General features: G+C 46.6%; 2 protein-coding genes across 10 annotated transcripts in view; one reads left to right on the top strand and one right to left on the bottom strand.

Moving 5' to 3' along the window:
* The window catches only part of Acsl1 (acyl-CoA synthetase long-chain family member 1), a 66,080-nt gene extending 62,552 nt beyond the window's left edge, over positions 1-3,528 (top strand). For 9 of the 10 annotated variants that reach the window (XM_087587478.1, XM_087587486.1, XM_087587480.1 and 6 more), the window contains exons 19-21: positions 862-963; positions 1,056-1,127; positions 1,840-3,520. In XM_087587478.1, the coding sequence (XP_087443604.1) occupies positions 862-963; positions 1,056-1,127; positions 1,840-1,980 (315 nt within the window). In that variant the 3' untranslated portion in view covers positions 1,981-3,520. Of the gene's footprint in view, positions 1-861; positions 964-1,055; positions 1,128-1,839 lie in introns of all 10 variants that reach the window. The other variant, NM_012820.2, reaches the window with a different exon arrangement.
* Positions 1-18,716, bottom strand: part of Erich1 (glutamate-rich 1) — a gene marked incomplete at its 5' end in the record, with an annotated part of 52,793,804 nt that overhangs the window by 29,804,051 nt on the left and 22,971,037 nt on the right.

The raw sequence follows: 18,716 nt of genomic DNA, 5'->3' as shown, positions 1-18,716 counted from the left end.
CTGAGTGTCCGTCCTGATATGTCTGTAAGACCTTGTTCCCTTGGTGCCCGCCATCCCCTCTGCTGCTTACGGGATTTCCGCCTCCTCTTCTGAGTCCTGAGGGGAGGGATCTGATGGAGACATTCCACTTAGAACTGAGTATTCCGGGGTCTCTCACTCTCTGAACATTGTCTGGCTGTGGGTCTCTGTATTTGTTCCCGTCGGCTGCAGGAGGACACTTCTCTGATGACGGCTGAGCAAAATGCCCGTCTATGACCATAACAGAATGCCACTAAAAGTCATTTTATTGCTAACCTGAGACCAGATAGGCCAGGGATCTAGGGGAAAGTTTCATAGTTTTAAACTTATTCAGCCTAAGCTTATCGATATTCATCCTGTCATTTTTTGAGAAAATTATGTTGTAAGTCAAGCATATTCAATGTTGAAAATCAAAACTCGTATTCTAATTAAATATAAAATTCCCAGAAGTATACCCAGCCTCGCATGGTGGTGCACACTTGTAATCCTGCTTGGGAGGTAGAAATGAGAGGATCAGGAGTGTAAGGCCAGTCTCAGCCATGCAGCTAGTTCAAGGCTAGCCTGGACTACACGAGACCCTGGTCTCAAAACAAACATCAAAAACAGCCAAGTAAAGAGATACTAAAGTAAACAGAAACGAGATTTTTGTTAGATTCTGATTTTCAGTGACTGGTTATGTCTGACCTTCAGGGCTGAAAGCTCATCTGGGCTCAGGCAGCCCTGGGAAGGAAGGGGCGTGGCAGGAGTAGCATTCTGAGAGATAGCCTATGCTGCTGCCAGTTAATCCCACAGGCTGGTGCTGCAGGAAAATAAAACTGTCATGGTCCCTTGTCTGTCTTGTAGGCCTTTCTCATAGCCATTGTAGTACCTGATGTGGAGATCCTACCTTCCTGGGCACAGAAGAGAGGATTTCAAGGGTCCTTTGAAGAACTGTGCAGGAACAAGGTGAGGCTCGCAAGTGTCCCAGCCACCTTCAGCTCTCCACTCAGTACCTGTGGAGATGAGAGAAAATAACCTGATTTTGCTTACATTATTAGGATATCAATAAAGCTATCCTGGAAGACATGGTGAAACTTGGGAAGAATGCTGGTTTGAAGCCATTTGAACAGGTATGGCGTTGCCCAAGTGCATGAATTCAGTATAGAACAGAGTCTGACTTGATCTTTTTAAATATTTATTTATGTATTTGCATGTGTGCATGCATGATAGAAGAAGGCATCAGATCCCATTGTAGATGCTTGTGAGCCACAGTGTGGTTGCTGGGAATTGAACTCAGAACTCAGGAAGAGCAGCTAGTGCTCTTAACCCCTGAGCTATCCCTACAGCTCTGACTTGAAGATTTTTAATGAGTATATTTTGGAGGTTGAAGAGTGGACCTAAAGAAATACTAGGAATAGTTTGATGTAAAAGGATTTTTTTAAAGCTTTATTTGTAAGGTGTGTGTGTGTGTGTGTGTGTGTGTGTGTGTGTGTGTGTGTGTGTGTGTTGGGGTTACTGACAGTTGTGAACTACCCACCTTGTGTTCTGGGAGTTGAGCCTGAGTCTTCTGGAAGAGCAGGAAGTGCTCTTAACTGCTGAGCCGTCTCTCCAGTGCCAGGGTTCTTACTCAACCCACCACTTCTCTTTTCCCTGAGGTGACCACACCATCCTCAATTCTGTCCTAAGGGACCCACATCCACTGCCTGAGAAAGCACCATGAAGTGTGAGGGTTGGCACCTTAGCAGTCTTCATCTCCTTTGAGAACATCCTTTCTGTTTAGTCTTCTTAGGCGATGTCTGTGTGTCTGTCCTTGTGTCCTTTAACTCCCTTGTTTATTCGCAGGTCAAAGGCATTGCTGTGCACCCGGAATTATTTTCTATTGACAATGGCCTCCTGACTCCAACACTGAAGGCAAAAAGGCCAGAGCTGCGGAACTATTTCAGGTCACAGATAGATGAACTGTACTCCACCATCAAGATTTAACATGAGGAAGAATCCTTAGAGGAAATGGCGCACCTCCACAATCCTCCTCGTACCAATGGCCTTTGAGTTGGTAACTCTGCCTGCAGCGAGTGTGGGAAAGGAAATGCCATGCTGGACTTGTGCACAGGGTCTTACCATAGGGATAGCAGAGGGCACGGAACACTGCCTTACAGTCACCTGTGTTGTAGCCCATGATCCTGGGGATACACAGTTTCCAAAACGAGCCTTAAACATTGTAAAGGGGAACCCATAAAAGTGCTAAGTTATTTAAGACTTCAACCAATAAGGTGGGTGTTAAAACTTCTGTCTCCTGTTTTTCTAACCAAGGGGTTAGGACTTACTCTTTCTGATACGTCTGCTGCTGGCTGCACACCCTGCAGCCGTCTGCTGCTCTGAAGAGTACAGTACACTGGAAGAAAGCTACCCCTTTAAGAGCAACTGTCCAGGCTGAAGAAAGTCACAGTGGACCAGAGATTTCTCTTCTTAACCCCTTCCCCTTGTCCCTTTCCCTCACCACCTCACATGCAGTACATTTATGTGACCCTTCTGGTTTGTAAGGGTTCCAAAGGGTCCCTGTTGTGCCTGCTGGTAACCTCGTGTTTCCAGTACACTAAAGAACAGATCCTCCTCAGAACAATGCGGGTACCCAGTCTCAGAAAAGGAAAAAAAAAAAAAGGTGGCTCCTGCGTTGAGCCAGCAACTTGCAGGCTCACACAGATGTCCTCAGACTCCGCTCCATCTCTGCTCCCTGCCCCTCCCATTCTTCCCAGGGGTTATGAGAAACCCTGCCTTAGACTCTGCAGTGAAGATGGTGTTCCGAAGAATGACCTGGATGGGCCATGCTCAACTGTGATTCCTCCCCCGCTGTCCACTCGCTCGCTCGTCGTGGAACCAGCCCGTATCTGCAGCGGCCTCTGTGCTCCAAATGTGGTTTTCCTAGCAAATGCTAATGTGGTGATCAACTTGCTTTGTTTTCTTTCCCCTCCCAGTTAAACTCAGGCACAGCATGTCTTCAGAAGTATCTAGGCAGTTGGTATACGTGGGTACTTATTAAAGTGGACAGTAATAAGTAAATGTCCTTATTATAAAACTACCTGATTTATGTGAAATGCATTTGATAAGCCAAAAATCTGGGGTGTAGAAATCTGGGGGAAAAAAAATCATATCCTGGGATCAACTTCCCAAGGTATATTTTTTAAGTTAATTTGGGAAATGAACAGCATTTCACTTTGCCGCGAGTCTTGGCCACATTTGACCTATTTGAGCTGTTTATACATTTGAAGCCACTGTTGTTGGCTGTGTGACAGTGTGTGTATTCTTGAAGCACAACTGGGTTTGCACTAAAGAATCATCATTGTAATAACACTATTTGGTAGCCTAACTTCATTTTCGTATTCTTAACTGCACAGGAAGTCGATAATTTGTCACAACGGGGTTTTGAATGTTTGCTTTCAGTGTTGGCTATTTCTATGTTTTATAAACCAAAACAGAATTTCCAAAAACAATGAAGGAAACCAAAATAAATATTTCTGCATTTGGAGTGAGTGGAGAATGTCTTTGGAGTGCACTGTGACATTTGGGACAGCCAAAGTGTGCCCCTTGAGGAAGGACAGTCTCCTATGGTCGACTGGGAACCCTTTATCACTCCCCACCCCCACCCCTGCTCTCTCTCCAGTCCAGTCCTTCTAGGACACTTCAAACACTGTCCATCACCTCTCTGCCAGCTCATCTGGTCACACCCCTCCCATGCTTCCAGGAAGAGCGTCATGGTGTAGAATCTATACTATAGACGATAAGAGTCTATTCTCACTCCCTTATCGTGGCGCTGACTTGCTTGAAAAGGCCAGGTCAGGAGACATGAGCTGCTGTGTCCTCAGTGATGTTGGGGTTAATTTCACTGTAGTAATTCTCTTTCTTGTGTACAGCAGCCTTTGTCCTTCCCTTACCCAGCCTGCTCCTTGTTACCAGGCGTTTATTAGCTCCCAATTTCTTTCAAGCCTGCTGTGTTTAATTCCACCACTGTGATTATTACAACACTGACCTCTTCACATTGGTGTTCATAAGGATTGAGGGGGAGATGTTATTTTGCTTTTAGGATGTGGGGGAAGGAGAGAGAGAGAGAGAGAGAGAGAGACAAAGACAGACAGAGAGACAGAGCAAGACTATATGGGTTCTCACTAACCCTAGGCTGGTCTCGAACTCACTCTGTAGCCAAAGGATTCTTCCTGCTTCAGCTTCCTGAATAGCAGGAAGCACAGGCCTTCGACACCTTTCTGTCCTTTCAGATTGATGGTTGGTTAGTTTGTGTCCGTCCTCCCAAGCTCAGGTGTGTATATCCGACACAGCTTGTTCCCCTTTCTGTTGCTGTAACACGGTACCAGAGACGGGGTAGTTTATAAAGAGTTAAGGTTATTTAGCTTACAGTTCTAGAACCTGAAAACAAGCAGCCACCATCTTAACTTATTTATGTAAGCAGTTGTGGATTTAAAGACATCATTCGTGTACCAGCATCTGAGTAGGCACCATCTAGCTGACAGGCACACTCCGCAGAGTCCCAAGGTGGGTACAGGTTATTACGTGGCAAACATAAGTGTCTTAGTTAGGGTTTTACTGCTGTGAAGAGTCACCATGACCAAAGCAACACTTATAAGGACAGCATTTAATTGGAGCTGGCTTACATGTTTACAGGCCCATAGGTTCAGTCCATCATCAAGGCAGGACATGACAGCATCAAGGCAGGCATGGTACAGGAGGAGCTAAGAGGTCTACATCTTCATCTGAAGGCTGCTACTGAAAGGCTGATGTCCAGGCAGCTAGGGTGAGGGTCTTATAGACCACACCCACAGTGACACACCTACAACAGGGCCACACCTTCTAATAGTGCCACTCCTTGGGTTGAGCATATACAAACTATGATGGGCCTATGAGAGATGGACAAGCTTGCTTTTTTCTAAACTTCTCATTCATTTTTTTAAAGATTTGTTTATTTATTTTAGTACACAGTCACTGTCTTTAGACACACCAGAAGAGGGCATTGGACCCCACTGTAGATGGTTGTAAGCCACCATGTGGTTGCTGGGAATTGAACTCAGGACCTCTGGAAGAGCAGTCAGTGCTCTTAACCACTGAGCCATCTCTCCAGCCCTTATTCATTTTTTGTAAATTTCACATCATGAACCCCCAATCTCACTCATCTCCCCATCCCACCATATCGTCCTTGCAACTCCTGGCAAAAGAAAAATAAATTAAATAAATAAATAAATAAATATGTTGACATCTCACCAGGGAATCTGTGGTTGTGAATGTTCGTTGCAGTGAGTCATTGGTCTGGCTTCAGGCCTCTGGCGTCTGCTACACCATCAGTACTGGATCCTCACTGGGACTCCTCTTAGTATCCCATGGTTCCCTGTGTCACGGAGATCCTGCAGCTCTGGCTGTGCAGGACTGGCTCCTTCACACACTCCAGCGGCTCACAGCTGGGGAGATGCTGGCGGAGCCGACTCAAAGCCTGGGTCTGGGTGGAAGCTGAGTTGATCAACCGCCTGCTGTCCTGCACCCGTGCCACCAGGGCCAGCTCATGGGCTTTGCCCAGGTGAGGGGCAAGGCCAGTTCTGCTGGCATAGCTGGCAAGTCTTGGGAAGGGCTCTGCCTGTGCTCACGTCATCAGGACAAGCTCTAAGGTGCAACCTGGGTGAGGTGCAGGGCTACTCTCCTGAGAGCTGCAAGCTAGGCTTGATTTTATTAAATTATTTTATGTAGATGGGTGGTTTTGCCTCCATGCAGCACCACATGCATGCAGTGCCCAAGGAAACCAGAAGGGGGCGTTAAATCCCTGAAACTGACTGTTGTTAGCCACCATATAGGAGCTGGGAATCGAACTCTAGTCCTCTTAAACACTGAGTCATCTCTGCAGCTCCCAAGCTTGGTTTTTTAACAGACCTACCTGTGAAAACTATTTCTTTGATAACCCAGTTAATGCAGATGAATTAACCCATTCGTGACAACAGAGCCGATCACCTCTCCAAATCCATAGGATATTGGGAGTTACATTTCTAATGCATTTGTGGCTTCTAGCCCAGACTTCCTTTGTTTTAAAAATCCCATCTTGCCTTCCCCTTCCTCTCTTCCTCTGACTGGAGCATAAGGTCTTAAGAACACATTACTTTGGGGTTGGGGATTTAGCTCAGAGGTAGAGCGCTTGCCTAGCAAGCACAAGGCCCTGGGTTCGGTCCCCAGCTCTGAAAAAAAGAAAAGAAAAGAAAAAAAAAAAAGAACACATTACTTCTAGTCCCAAACCAGGGACTTAGGAGCTAGTGAATAGTCAATGAGCCTTAAATTCAGAGCAAAGTTGTAGCAGTGACGGTAATAAATAGGTGGTTTGATTTGTCCTGGTGCCGTGCTCATCCGGGTGTCTTAACCAATTTAAGCATCTGGCTCCGAGAGGCTCCATGTACACATCCCTGTGGGGCCCCTGGCTTCCACAAGCAGAACTTCATCTTGCAAAGCACAAACTTTGTGTCTGTTAGAAAATTCCTGTCTGTGAATTTGAATGTGTCTTTTGTAAGTGGCATCAGGGAACATTGTTCCTTTCAAGTCTTAGCATGTTACAAGGTTCATCTGTATTCCCCATGTGTCGCAATTCACCACACATCCCCTACCCTCGGACTTTTTTGCTGTGGATTAAAGGTCTATGCCCCTGTACACAGCTTCTTCCCTTTCAGGCCGAACGGTAGTCCACTGTTTGTAGAATAATTGGCCTGTTTGACTATGGACGCTCACTTGAGATGCTCCTACCCGCCATCTGCTGTGAATAACTAACTGTGTGAGCAATGGTGTACAACTTGCTTTGAGTCCCTGTTTTGTTTTGTTTTTAGATTTATTTATTTTATGTGAGCTCACTGTTGCTGTTTTCAGACACACCAGAAGAGGGCATCTGATTCCATTACAGATGCAGTTGCTGGGAATTGAACTCAGGACCTTTGGAAGAACGGTCAGTGCTCTTAACCACTGAGCCATCTCTCCAGCCCTGAGTCCCTGCTTTTAACACTTCTGTGTATACCCAGAAGTGGATTTGTCAGACATATGATAATTGTGTGCATATATATTTTTTTCGAACTGCAATGTTTTCCGCAGTGACTATACCATTGTACTTTTTGAACAGCAGTGTCCTTTGTTTTTATAACTGACTGGGTGGCTATGGTTTCCATTTTTATTTCCAAGGCAACCACTGAGACCCGGCCCCTCTGCTCCTGCTCCCAGGCCGTTTATACATCTGCAGAGAGGTTGTCTGAAATCCTTTGCCCCTTTTAAAAACTGAGTCCCTGAAGCTCGAGAGAGACAGGGCTGCAGTCAGAAGCTCTTAAGCTCTTACAGAGGACCCACGCTCGGTCCCCAGCACTCCCATGGTAAGCACACAACTGTCTGGAACTCCACGTGGAGGGATCTAACTCTGACTTCCGTCCTCTGTGGGCGTCAGGCACAGGTGGCACTCCTACATTTAATGCAGGCAAACCTTCATATGCGTAGAGTAAAAAAGAGTGACAATTGGTTCTTTGGGGTTTGTGTTACTGCACTGAGGGAGTTCTTCAGTCAGGCTGTCAGCTCCTGAGTACCACTTTCGATTCTTTAAGGCCATCTGCTGAAGACGGGCACTGGCACCGCAGCACTGGCCCTACAACTGAGTGCTCTTTCTTCCCACAAACTACGACTGCATCTCAGAAGCCCACAGGACTCTGTCCCTCGCCTCTCCTGAGAGACAAGTGACTTCAGGGTGTCTCTGCCCAACCATAAGGCACTTCCGTCCTGCCTCCAGGCTCACTGCCTATGAAGCATCCTCGCAACTGCCAGAACAGCTGGGCTTCCAATAGACACTGAGCCTAGGCCGGGAGCCAGGAACCCAAGAATCTTTCACTGCAGGGCTGGCCAGTCTGGCTGTGTGCCACCCCACTGCCCTGGAATCTCGTCAGCCCCTCTTCCAGGCCAGCCAGGACACACCCTCACTTAATATCTAACCCCCAGAAGGCAGTCTGTCTTTAAGGATAGCTAGCGTTTAGTAAATATTTTGGCTTGCCCTACCTTTTGATCCGCATAGACTAATGACTAGAACCTACAGGGTTCTGCCACAAGCCAGACTGACTCCTTTTTAGCACTTGTCCCCAGGTTACAGATTTGACTAAAGCAAACGTGATTAAAACAGTGTTCCACGCTGGACAGAGTTGGCAGTCTGGTCCCCAAAGACTGAAGATAACAAAATAAATTTTGTGCTTCAGCAGTGAGTTTCAGGAGTTGGCATTGGTTTTGCTTTGGTACCGGTGGCCTTGGGTTCTAGAGAGTGGATTTTTCCACATCATACACAAGCTAATGCCACCTGAGTCTTATTCTATTTTTATGACATCAAAAGTTACGCTCGATTGGCCAACCCCAAATCCACTGGGAGCCAGCAGCTTGAAGGAAGCAGCCACTGAATGTGAGGAAAAATATGCATAAAGCTGGGTTCCAGATATGCTGTGACAATGACATGTCTCAGTGAGACTCACCAACCATGTGGATGGCAATAACCACATCTACTGGGAACCCGCTGTGGGCCGAGTCTACACAGGGCTCTTTGTGTCGTGATGTCATCTCCTTAAAGTGCTGTTTGGTGCGTGATAACGTGTAACTGCCTATTTGCGGTTACTCCACGCCAGACTTGCTACATCCTGTTGGGATAGAGCAGTCCTCCCTGGTGACAAGATCCTTGCCACAAGGTGCTCCAGGAGAGGCTGGCAATAGGCAAGAAAGCAAAGGAGTAGTTCACATTGCAATAGACTTTAAGCAAAAACAAAACAAAAACAAAAACAAACGAACAAACAACAACAAAAACCAGTTGTATTGATCTGACCTTTAAAGTATTATCACAGCAGTTTTCAACCTTCCTAACGCTGTGACCCTTTAACACAGTTCCTCACGTGATCACCTCCAACCATAAAATTCTCCTTGTTGCTACTTCATAATTAATTCTGCAGCTGTTAAGAATTGAGGGGCTGGGGATTTAGCTCAGTGGTAGAGCGCTTACCTAGGAAGCACAAGGCCCTGGGTTTGGTCCCCAGCTCCGAAAAAAAGAACCAAAAAAAAAAAAAAAAAAGAATTGAAACGTTGGGGCTGGAGAGAGGGCTCAATGGTTAAGAGCATGGACTGCTCTTCCAGAGGTCCTGAGTTCAATTCCCATCAACCACATGGTGGCTCACAAACATCTGTAGTGGGATCCAACGCCCTCTTTTGGTGTGTCTGAAGACAGCTACAGTGTACACATAAAATAAATAAACCTTAAAAAAAAAAAAGAATTGAAACGTTAATATCTGAACCCCATGGGTCAGGTCGTTGGCTTGGGGGGAGGGTGGGGGTTGGTTCTTGACTCACAGGTTGAGAACCACTGCCCTGGTGGGTGGTAACTTTGGGCTTTGGTTTGAAGTCATCTCACTTGAGGCTATTAAACAATTGAGGGTACAGATGAGCCGTAGCCAGATGTGGAACTGGTGATCACAGTTGGTGCAAGGAGTTAGAGCCATGAGTAATCCCAGAGAACCTGGGGGTGATGGGTAGACAGAAAATAGAGAAAGGTCTCCAACTGATCTCAAAGGGGACTAAGGGAGGAACAGGAATGGAGAGGATCACCTATGAGGGAGGAAGGTAGAAGATGGATGTGTCCTGGAAGCCAAGAAAGAAAACCCTTCAGGGAGGTGAAAGATTAGCTCTTCCTACACCGTCGAAAGGCAGAACAAGGTAGGGCTACAGGAAAGAGGCAGGGTGGGGTGGCATTGAGGTGCAGTCTCAGGGCAGGAGGAGTAGATGTCTGGTTCTGTTTGTTTTGTTTCTGTGAAGGACATCAGATAAAATGAGGGTGAACAGAGCTATGCAGGTGAAAGAGAGGTCTGATTTCACATACAAGTGGTAGCTGGCCTTCAGGCGGGAGCTGCTACATCAATGGTTCTCAGCCCCTGGGTCTTGACCTCTTTGGGGGTTGAATGACCCTCTGACAGGGGTCACAGGTCAGATATCCTGCATATCAGATATTTACATTACGATTCATCACAACTATCCAAATTACAGTTATAAAGGAGCAACAAAATACATTTATGGTTGGGAGGGGGGGCGTCACCACAACAGGAGGAACTGAGTTAAAGGGTCGCAGCATGAGGGAGGGTGAAAACCATTGTACTAGAAGATGGTGGCATGAGTGGAAGTGACTCAAGAAAGAGAAGAAAGGGATGCTTTTAGTATGGAGGAAAGTTAGCTGCCTGGGCAGAAGAATGGACCAGAGGAAATGACTAAGAGTAGTTATTACTCATCAGCCATCGGTGAGGTAACATGTGCTACACAGTGCAGCTTCATGGTGGTTGGGTAACAAGATTTATTTCTTTATCAGTTAAGGATAAATTCCAATTCCTCATAAGAATGTAAGGCTGGGAGAGATTGGCTCGTGAGTCCAGGGTAGAGATACCCAGCAAGAGGGCCTCTCTAGGCCCATATCACCTGCCTGCTGTCCCTCTCTAGGTATGAGTCCAGGAGCCTTGAACATCTGGGTCCCAGTCACAGTTCTTTGGGAACCATGAACTCACGCCAGTACACGTGTTTTCAGTTTTATTAGGGACAACTGTCACCTGAAGGAACATGAACGCCATGGATGCTGGTTCCTTTCACAGTGGAATGAGTTATTAGCCTGTCCCCTGGCTGAGCAGAGGGTGAAGGGAAGACAGTCCCTTAGCCTTTGGGCTGGTGACGGCTACAGGTCTAAACTGCCCAGACCTGGGGCATCTCTCCTGTCCTTCAGTCAGCAGCCCCCTCCTCACCTGCGATGGGAAGAGCCCACAGCTGTGAGTCTGCCTGCAGGGGAGTAGTCTGTAGGTCTCAGCTCAGAATCAGTTCTTCCAGTGTGGGCTCCCAGTTGTCATGGGCTAGAAACCTGGGCTTCAGGTTAGCCTGGACTATGCAGAATGTGAGACCCTGGAGTCGTCTTTCCCCACTCACCGGCTTGGCTACCGGCATGGCTATCAGTTCGCCACTATTTCCCAGACTAGTGCTGAGCTATGCACTGGTTCCATTACACTTCTTAGCCCCGGTACATGGGACATTGGCCTGCCGCATTAATTATGCATGTATTTGGTCTAAAAAGCAATCTACATTTTGTTTCTTTTGGATTCTTAACCCTTTTACACCTCTACTTGTTCAGAAGAAGTGTGTGTTTTTGTGTATGTGTGCATGTGCGTGTGTGTATGTGTATGTGTATATGTGTGTATGTATGTATGCATGTGCATGTGTGTATGAGTGTGTGTATATGTGTGAATGTTTGTGTTTCTGTGTGTGTATATGTGTGTGCGTGTGTATATGTGTATGTGTATATGTGTGTATGTATGTATGCATGTGCATGTGTGTATGAGTGTGTGTGTACATGTGTGTATGTGTATACATGTATAAGTGTATATGTGTGTATGTGTGTATGTGTGTATAAGTGTGTGCATGTGTATATGTGTATGTGTGTATATGTGTATGTGTGTATTTGTATATATGTTTGTATGTGTGTCTGTGTGTGTATTTGTGTATATGTTTGTATGTATGTGTGTCTGTGGTATATGTGTGTCTGTGTGTGTCTGTGTGTCTGTGTGTATGTATGTGTGTGTGTGTGTGTGTGTGTGTGTGTGTGTACATGTGTGTCACTTGTATGCCCATGCATGTGGAGGCCAGAGGTCAAACTCAGGGTCTCTCACTGGGCCTTGGGGTTCTCTGGGTAGATTAGAATGGCTGGCCAGCAGGTCAGGGAGATGTACCAGCCCAGATCTGTCGGATTACAAACTGAGGTTGTAAGCACCCCCTTACAGCGCTCACCGCGTGCTTCTGATGTGGGTGCCGGCAACTGAACTCATGCTTGTGTGGAGATCATTGTACCAGCTCAGCCGGCTCCCTCCCGGCCCCTCTGAGAAGCCCTGGCAGAGGGATTTTGTTTCTGTATCATGTTCTTGAGTTGTGAAATGTTCTGGTTTTGGCTGAAAGTAGAGCCCCTCCCCCAAGTATATTTTGCGTGGGAGGTCTTAGCAGCTCTTTTGTGTTGGTATTTTTAACAGGAGAAGGGAAATACTTCTGAATGCCAAATTTTACAGATCAGGAACATCCTCTCTCAATACCACCAGGCTGCTGGGGTTCCAGATGACTCTGGCAGGCTTCCTGCCTTCCATGTTGGCTATGCAAGGTGGAGAGGAGGAGGGTGTGTGTGACGGGAGTAGCCCTGGCAGCCGTGTCCTGCCACAGGGCTGGGTGGGCACGCTGTACACATGACAGATGTGAAGCGTAGATAGAAACCAGTTTGCTCACGTTCTGCTTCAGGCAACGTGTGCCAACCAGAAGGGCTTTCGCTTCTGATTCACTTGTGTTTTCATGGACTAATACTGTGCTCTGCCAGCTCTTTGGCCCTAGGAACTCTCCCTAATAAAGAAGCCATGCCATTTTGTCAAAAATTTAGGCCCAGCCCAGGGCAAGCCCACCTACCAGGTGGTATTGATACATTCTATCACATCTATTAAATCTGGCTGCTTTTCTCTGTCTGTCATTGCCCACCTTGTCCCCATTGTGGGTCTTCGCTGACCCACTCTGTAGCAAGAATGGTTAGTTTTCTGTGGCTTCCCTGTTTAATCTTTCAGAGGCCTATCACTCTCCACTCTGAACTACGTCCTCAGATGAGGGCATCTCAGATTGTACAGTAGATCGTACCATTCGATGACCTTGAAATGAAGACCCTGGTGCATGAAGTCCGGAAGCATAAGTCATTCTTCACGGGTGAAATAAGTCAATCCAAGCAAAATTAGAGTACATAAAGGCAGGTCTTCTCTTGCTCTCAGATAGGTTCCCCGGTCCCAAGGAACAAGGACACCATGGGGAAGGAGGCAGAGCGGAGGTGGGGGAGGAGGAGGAGGAGGAGGAAGAGGAGGAAGAGGAAGAGGAGGAAGAAGAGGAGGAGGAGGAAGAGGAGGAGGAGGAGGAAGAAGAAGAGGAGGAGGAAGAGGAGGGAAGGAGTGCTCACAGAGAGAGAAGAGAGGAGAGAGACCCAAATGTCTGCATTTTATAGGAAAGAGCTTCTCAGGGAGGGAAACCCAGCCCCTTGGCTGGTAAGTTCAGGGTAGAGGGATGCTGGGAGAACCTGGAGGTCAGGTTTATACTGGTAATTAAAATATGTGCCTCTGCCATTTGTCTCAGGTCAGGAGCTGGGCTGACAGTTCTGCGCTTCTGGGGAGTTTGGGTGATACTGTTACTAGTCGCTGTCCTGTCTTGTAGAAGTAAAGAAATCAAGGACACTTGTCTCCAGCCTCATCTTTTGCCATCTAGTCAGCTCTGCTCTGGCAGTGCTGAACTTACTTCAGTTCCCAAAATGCATTACACTGTTGTTTCCAGCTCAGCCTTTGCTGTATCCTTGGTCTAGCAGACACCTATTTCATTGGTTACATAGGACTGTATTAAGTCGCAAGCCCCGTACTAGGGCCGATTTAACATATCAAAGCAGACCTGGCCTCCAAGTTCTCCCAGCATCCCTCAGTCCCTACTAGTTATGGGTATGGTTAACACACTTCCTTCACTCCTTACCCTGAATTTCCAGCCCAGAGCTGGGCTTCCATTTCCCGGAAACTCTTCCCTATATAATCCAGACATTTTAGGGGCCTGCCCTTTTTGTACCTTTGCCTCTTGGCTGCTATACCTGATTTCTCCCTCTCTCCTTTCCCCTCCCCTTCCCTTCTCCCAACACGGCCTGGCCCATCAGTCTGATCACATTTACTGTGAGCTGTCTTGGGATGCTCTCCCTTTTATCTACAATAAACTTTCTCCTCCACCATACCCAGGAGCAGTCAAGTCCTTTCCTATTTGTCTGCTGGTTTCTTTAGCATTCAGAGAGTGGGTGTCACTTCCTCCAGGAGAGCTGGAGTTTTGAAAGCCCAGAGGCAGGACTGCTTGTGTCATGCTAGCAGAGAGAGTAGGAAGGGCACTGTGGTCTTCTTTTATACTAAGTCACAAGGTTAAAGGGTTGTGAGGTGCAGGCCATGAGGGGCCTAACACAGCAGGGGGGAGAAGCCACATCCTCCCACTGAAAAACAGAGGCTGTCATGTGTCAACCAGGAAGCCATTTGCTGGATGCTTTGCTGATGGTACCTTGGGTCATTCCGGCTATTCACAATGGGTTGAACGGAGTAGGGTTGTATGTTTTATTTGTTTATGTTTGAGACAGGGTCTTACCCCGTGTACCTCTAGATGATCTGGAACTCACTGATAGAACAGGCTAGCCTGTACCTCACTGAGATCTACCTGCCTCTGCCTTCCCAGTGTTGGCAGCACAGAGGAGCACCAGGCAGGTCTGACTGCAGTTACTGAGGGACATTGCCAGGATCTATTTGATCAGGGCCAGCTTCGAGACTCTGCACGGTCTCAGGCTAATCAAAAGTCATGTCACAATGAGGCTATTGAAAATGTTAAATATTTAGTTTCCTACTAAGTGGAAGTGCCACAGATTGAGCCCAGGGCCTTGCACATGCCAGGCAAGTGCTTTCTTGGTGAGGTGCATCTCCCGGCTGGCCCAGAAGGTCCTCGCCTTAGTTAGCAGTGGAGACCCCTCCACTGGAGAGATTTTTGTTTCATTCTTATTTTATTTGCTTTTCTCACCTTATGTCCCAGCAAAGTCTTGGCCTTCCCTTTCCCTCTTTTGTCTTTTGTACTTCCTTCTTTTATATCAGTTTGGATTATAATACAATGGTCTGAAACCAGAGAGTAGCCTACTCTGAGGGTAGAGAAACTGTGGATTTGAGTGGAGTTTCTCGCACCAGGGTTCCTTCTGCAGTCCCTTCCAACTCTCCAGGGTGCTGGGAATGGAATCTGAAACACGTGAGATTGCAAACTGCTTGTCTGATTAATTTAGCCATGTGGGCTGGCACGGTGCCAGTTAGATCTGGAAAAACCAGGCCCATATTAGTACACAGCAAGTGAGGTTAATGCTTGGGGGAGAGGGGCGGCTCTTGGAAGCATGTTACACATGAATGCATCTAGGATCCCCCTCCCCTGGCTGTTGGGAGTAATAGAAGCATCTTTCTGCCCTCTAATTTTAATACACTGAATGTTACCTCTTCCTTGCCTCTTAAAGGGAACATCCATGGGCAAGTAAGTGCCCCTCCCTCCCTGGCTCTCCTGAGGACTGCAATTTGTTTTGCAATGTCATGGTCAGCAGTTGGTCTGTTTGAAACAGATAACGGCCTTTAGTTGTGAGACCAGGGAATTTGGTGTCTTCTCTTCCTTTCCATGGTATAAAACCAGACTCTGCACCTTGGCATGGTCCAGGGCAGAGGCTCAGGACCTCAAAGTCATCTCCAGCTATGGCAGTGAGGTCAAGGCCAGCATGGGTTATATTACACCTATAAATAAAGTATTTTTATGTATGTGTGTGTGTGTGTGTGATGAAAGAAAGAAAGGAGATCAGACTTATATAGGAATAGTAACAAGAATAACAGAATTCATAGAAGGGGAGAAAGGGTTAACATCAGTCCTTAATCTTAACTGAAATGATGGTGGAAACAGCTCAGGCCTCCAGTTACAGTTGGAAGTCTCCAGTTCCTTTCTTTCTCTGCCCTCTAGTGGACACTGCTGAGCGGAAACTGCGACAACTGTTTTCACCCTAAGTGTCCTGCCTAGTGTCCCCATGTTCTTATCATCCTCATAGTAACCCCCATTTAGACACTGGCTACAAATTCAGGATATGGACCAATGTATAGATCAAACTACCCAGAAGACGAGTTTTCATGGGGAAGTAACCCCTACCCCACTCAGTTTATCCCAAGCATTCAAGGGGCTTTATGGTGTCTGTTGTTTCGCTTTTCATTGTTTTTAGGTTTTCCTTTCTTCTTATTGGTAGGATCTTAATACATATCTCCTCCGGTGACCTGGAACTTACTATGTGGATCAGGTTGGCCTTGAACTCACAGAGATCCGTCTGCCTCTGCCTCCTGAGTGCTGGGATTAAAGGTGTGCCTCACCTGGCCTGACTGACTTTGTTTTGTGAGATGGCCTTGCTATGTGGCTCAGGCCAGCATAAGGCTTGAGAGTGTCAGTCTCTCAAGTGTTAGCATTAACAAGCACACACTAGGAGACTCGACTTACTCTCCTTTGTATTATAATAGCAATAGCTTTTCCTTCAGTTTTCTAACCATGGATGTATATGATTTAAACACCCACTGCCTATCCTACAGTAATCTGTTCTCGGATGTCATTAAAGCCTGCCCCTATTGTTCCAGGTCACCCTGGACTGAGAGGCAACAATACTGTCTCCACTCTGCGTCCTCCACCCCCTTTCCACTCCTATCCCACTGCACCCACTGAATATGAACTTCCATTGCCCATGAGCTCCTATGCATCCAGGCTGGTGAATTCAGCCAACATTTACAGAGGCAGACAGTGGTGGGAAAGGCACAACCCAACACAGCTGCCATCTTGAGCTAGAAACCACTGCCTTGACCTCCCTACAATACAGCCGCCATTCCCTTCATGGGATAGTTCTCATGGTTGAGTCCTTTCTCGTGGTTGGACCCTCCTTGACTGTAGCCCCTTCCCCCATCTCCTGACCCTTCGATTAACCGGCCATCTTATAGCATCTACATTTCTGCTAATGCCTTAGGACAGGTGAGCTCTTCTGTACTCTTCCTACCCTAAGCTGGGCTGTCCCCTGCCTTTACCTCTTGGGAAGGTCAGGAAGGCACTCTGGTTTCCACCATCAACACAAACAGCCAAGTTTCCAGGTTGAATCGCTACGCCTGCTCTCCCATACAATCGGCTAGAGCTAACCAGGAGGAGTCTGTTATACAGTGGCTTGCTTTAATGACCACCCTAGACATCACCTAAGAGCTCCTGCCCTCTGACCTCCTCTCCTTCAACCCAAGATGCACTGCACTCTGTGGGTGTTGAAGAAAATTAGCATCACAGAGTGGAGAAAAGCTGAGGCTAGGTGTTCAGACACATAGATGGGAATTTTAGTCTTAGTGACCAGCTTGAATTGTCTGTCTTAGCTATGGAAGCAGTGGGTTTGAATTGTCTATCTCAAAGCATCTATTTCCCCACTTCATACCTAGCACCCGGTTCCTGTAGGGATCTATGTGATTCCAGGAGGTTAAGGAGTAGATTGTCTATTCCCAGCCACAAGTATTGGCTTTGACTAACATGGTTGTTAATGTTTACATATCTATGCCCATAAATGCTGTTTGTTTATGGCTAACATGCCAATTAATATTCTGACTTGGCCTGGTGATCCCAGCTAGTCAGGAGACAGAGGCAGAAGGATCACAAAGCAGCCTGAGCAACTTAAGTGAGAATATGAAATGCTTCAAATTAAAAGGAAAAAAGGGGGCCTGGGAGGTAACACCACTGTAGAGTGTTTGCCTAGCATGCAGTCAGGCCCTGTGAAAAAACTTGAGCAGCACAGATAGGCACATGTATGTCAGGCCTTTTCCTGAGAATTCTGGGCTTTCACACTGAAAGAATGAATGGTGGGATTCAAAACTGAGATTCAGCATAGCTGCCAGTTACAGACCTGGTCCAGACCCCTGGGTCAAGCAAAGGCAGGCAGAAACATTAACTATTGGCAGGGCTATTCCTTAGTGTTGGCAGATGTAAAATGGGGTTATAGTGCCCACCACAGAGGGTTATTTAGAGCGGTCAATGAACTGATAGGAATTAAACTTAGAACAATGCCTGGGTCATCCAGGTGGAGGTGCTGGTGGTGGTGGTATAGAACCCAGCCTGAGGTTAAGGTTGACAAGAAGTCAAGAAAACGTCCTCAGAGCTCCGGTGACCTCTCACATCTTGGGATCAAACCGAGAAAGCAGTGTGACATACATCCTACCCTTGGATTTTTGGTGACACAAACTCAGAACTTCAATGATTTAAACCTGTTTGGATGAGTGTTGCTTGTTTCCCCTGAGGGAGGAATCCCTTCCTGTTCTAGTAACTGAGTGGTTTCTTTCTGCTATAAGTACAAAGCATAAAAAGTTCATTATCCACATCCCCCTTCCCAGAAAATGGAGTTGCCTCCGCTCTCCAAAGCATGCCAGTTTTCCCTGCTTCCAGGAAGCCCATTTCTACCCATCCGTGAGGAACTTCCTTCAATACCCTCAAGGTGATTTATCCTTCTATGGCAGTCACCCAAATGATTTCTGGGTAATTGTGGACACACAGTTCACTGACAAGGAAATAGGAATAACCTTGAGGGGAAATGTAAATCATAAACACAAGCTTTTCATCTCAGTAGACAGGTGAGTAAAACTCTTTAAAATGCATCAAGTATGCAGAGTTGAGGGAGAGGTGAGTTGAAACAGTCTACAGTTCACAAAACCAGGACCACATCTTACATAGTGGTATCTCTACCGACTGTCCCTAGACACTCACAGACACGTGCCCTGGAAGGTGTGCACAAGAGTGTGTAGATGTGCTCTTGGGAATAGTAAACGGAAGCAACTGATGTGTCCATAGCACCGTAGTACAAACGTGATACAAATAGTTACTTAATGAACTGTAGCTGCATGCAGAAGTAACACTTTAAAATTATGGCTTTGGTGAGGGTACTTGCAGAAAACCTGCTAAAAGTTATTTATAGAGATAGAAATATACAATGATTATACACAGGAGCGTATCAAAACGGAAAAGCATAAAAATGCTAAAAACAAATAAAAAAATCTAGTTAAGGT

The sequence above is a fragment of the Rattus norvegicus genome, chromosome 16 (genome assembly GCF_021556685.1).
Source record: "Rattus norvegicus strain SHRSP/BbbUtx chromosome 16, alternate assembly SHRSP_T2T, whole genome shotgun sequence".
Classification (NCBI taxonomy): domain Eukaryota; kingdom Metazoa; phylum Chordata; class Mammalia; order Rodentia; family Muridae; genus Rattus; species Rattus norvegicus.
The sequence above is the reverse complement of the archived record's forward strand: the minus strand, read 5'-3'. Positions and strand labels throughout refer to the sequence as shown.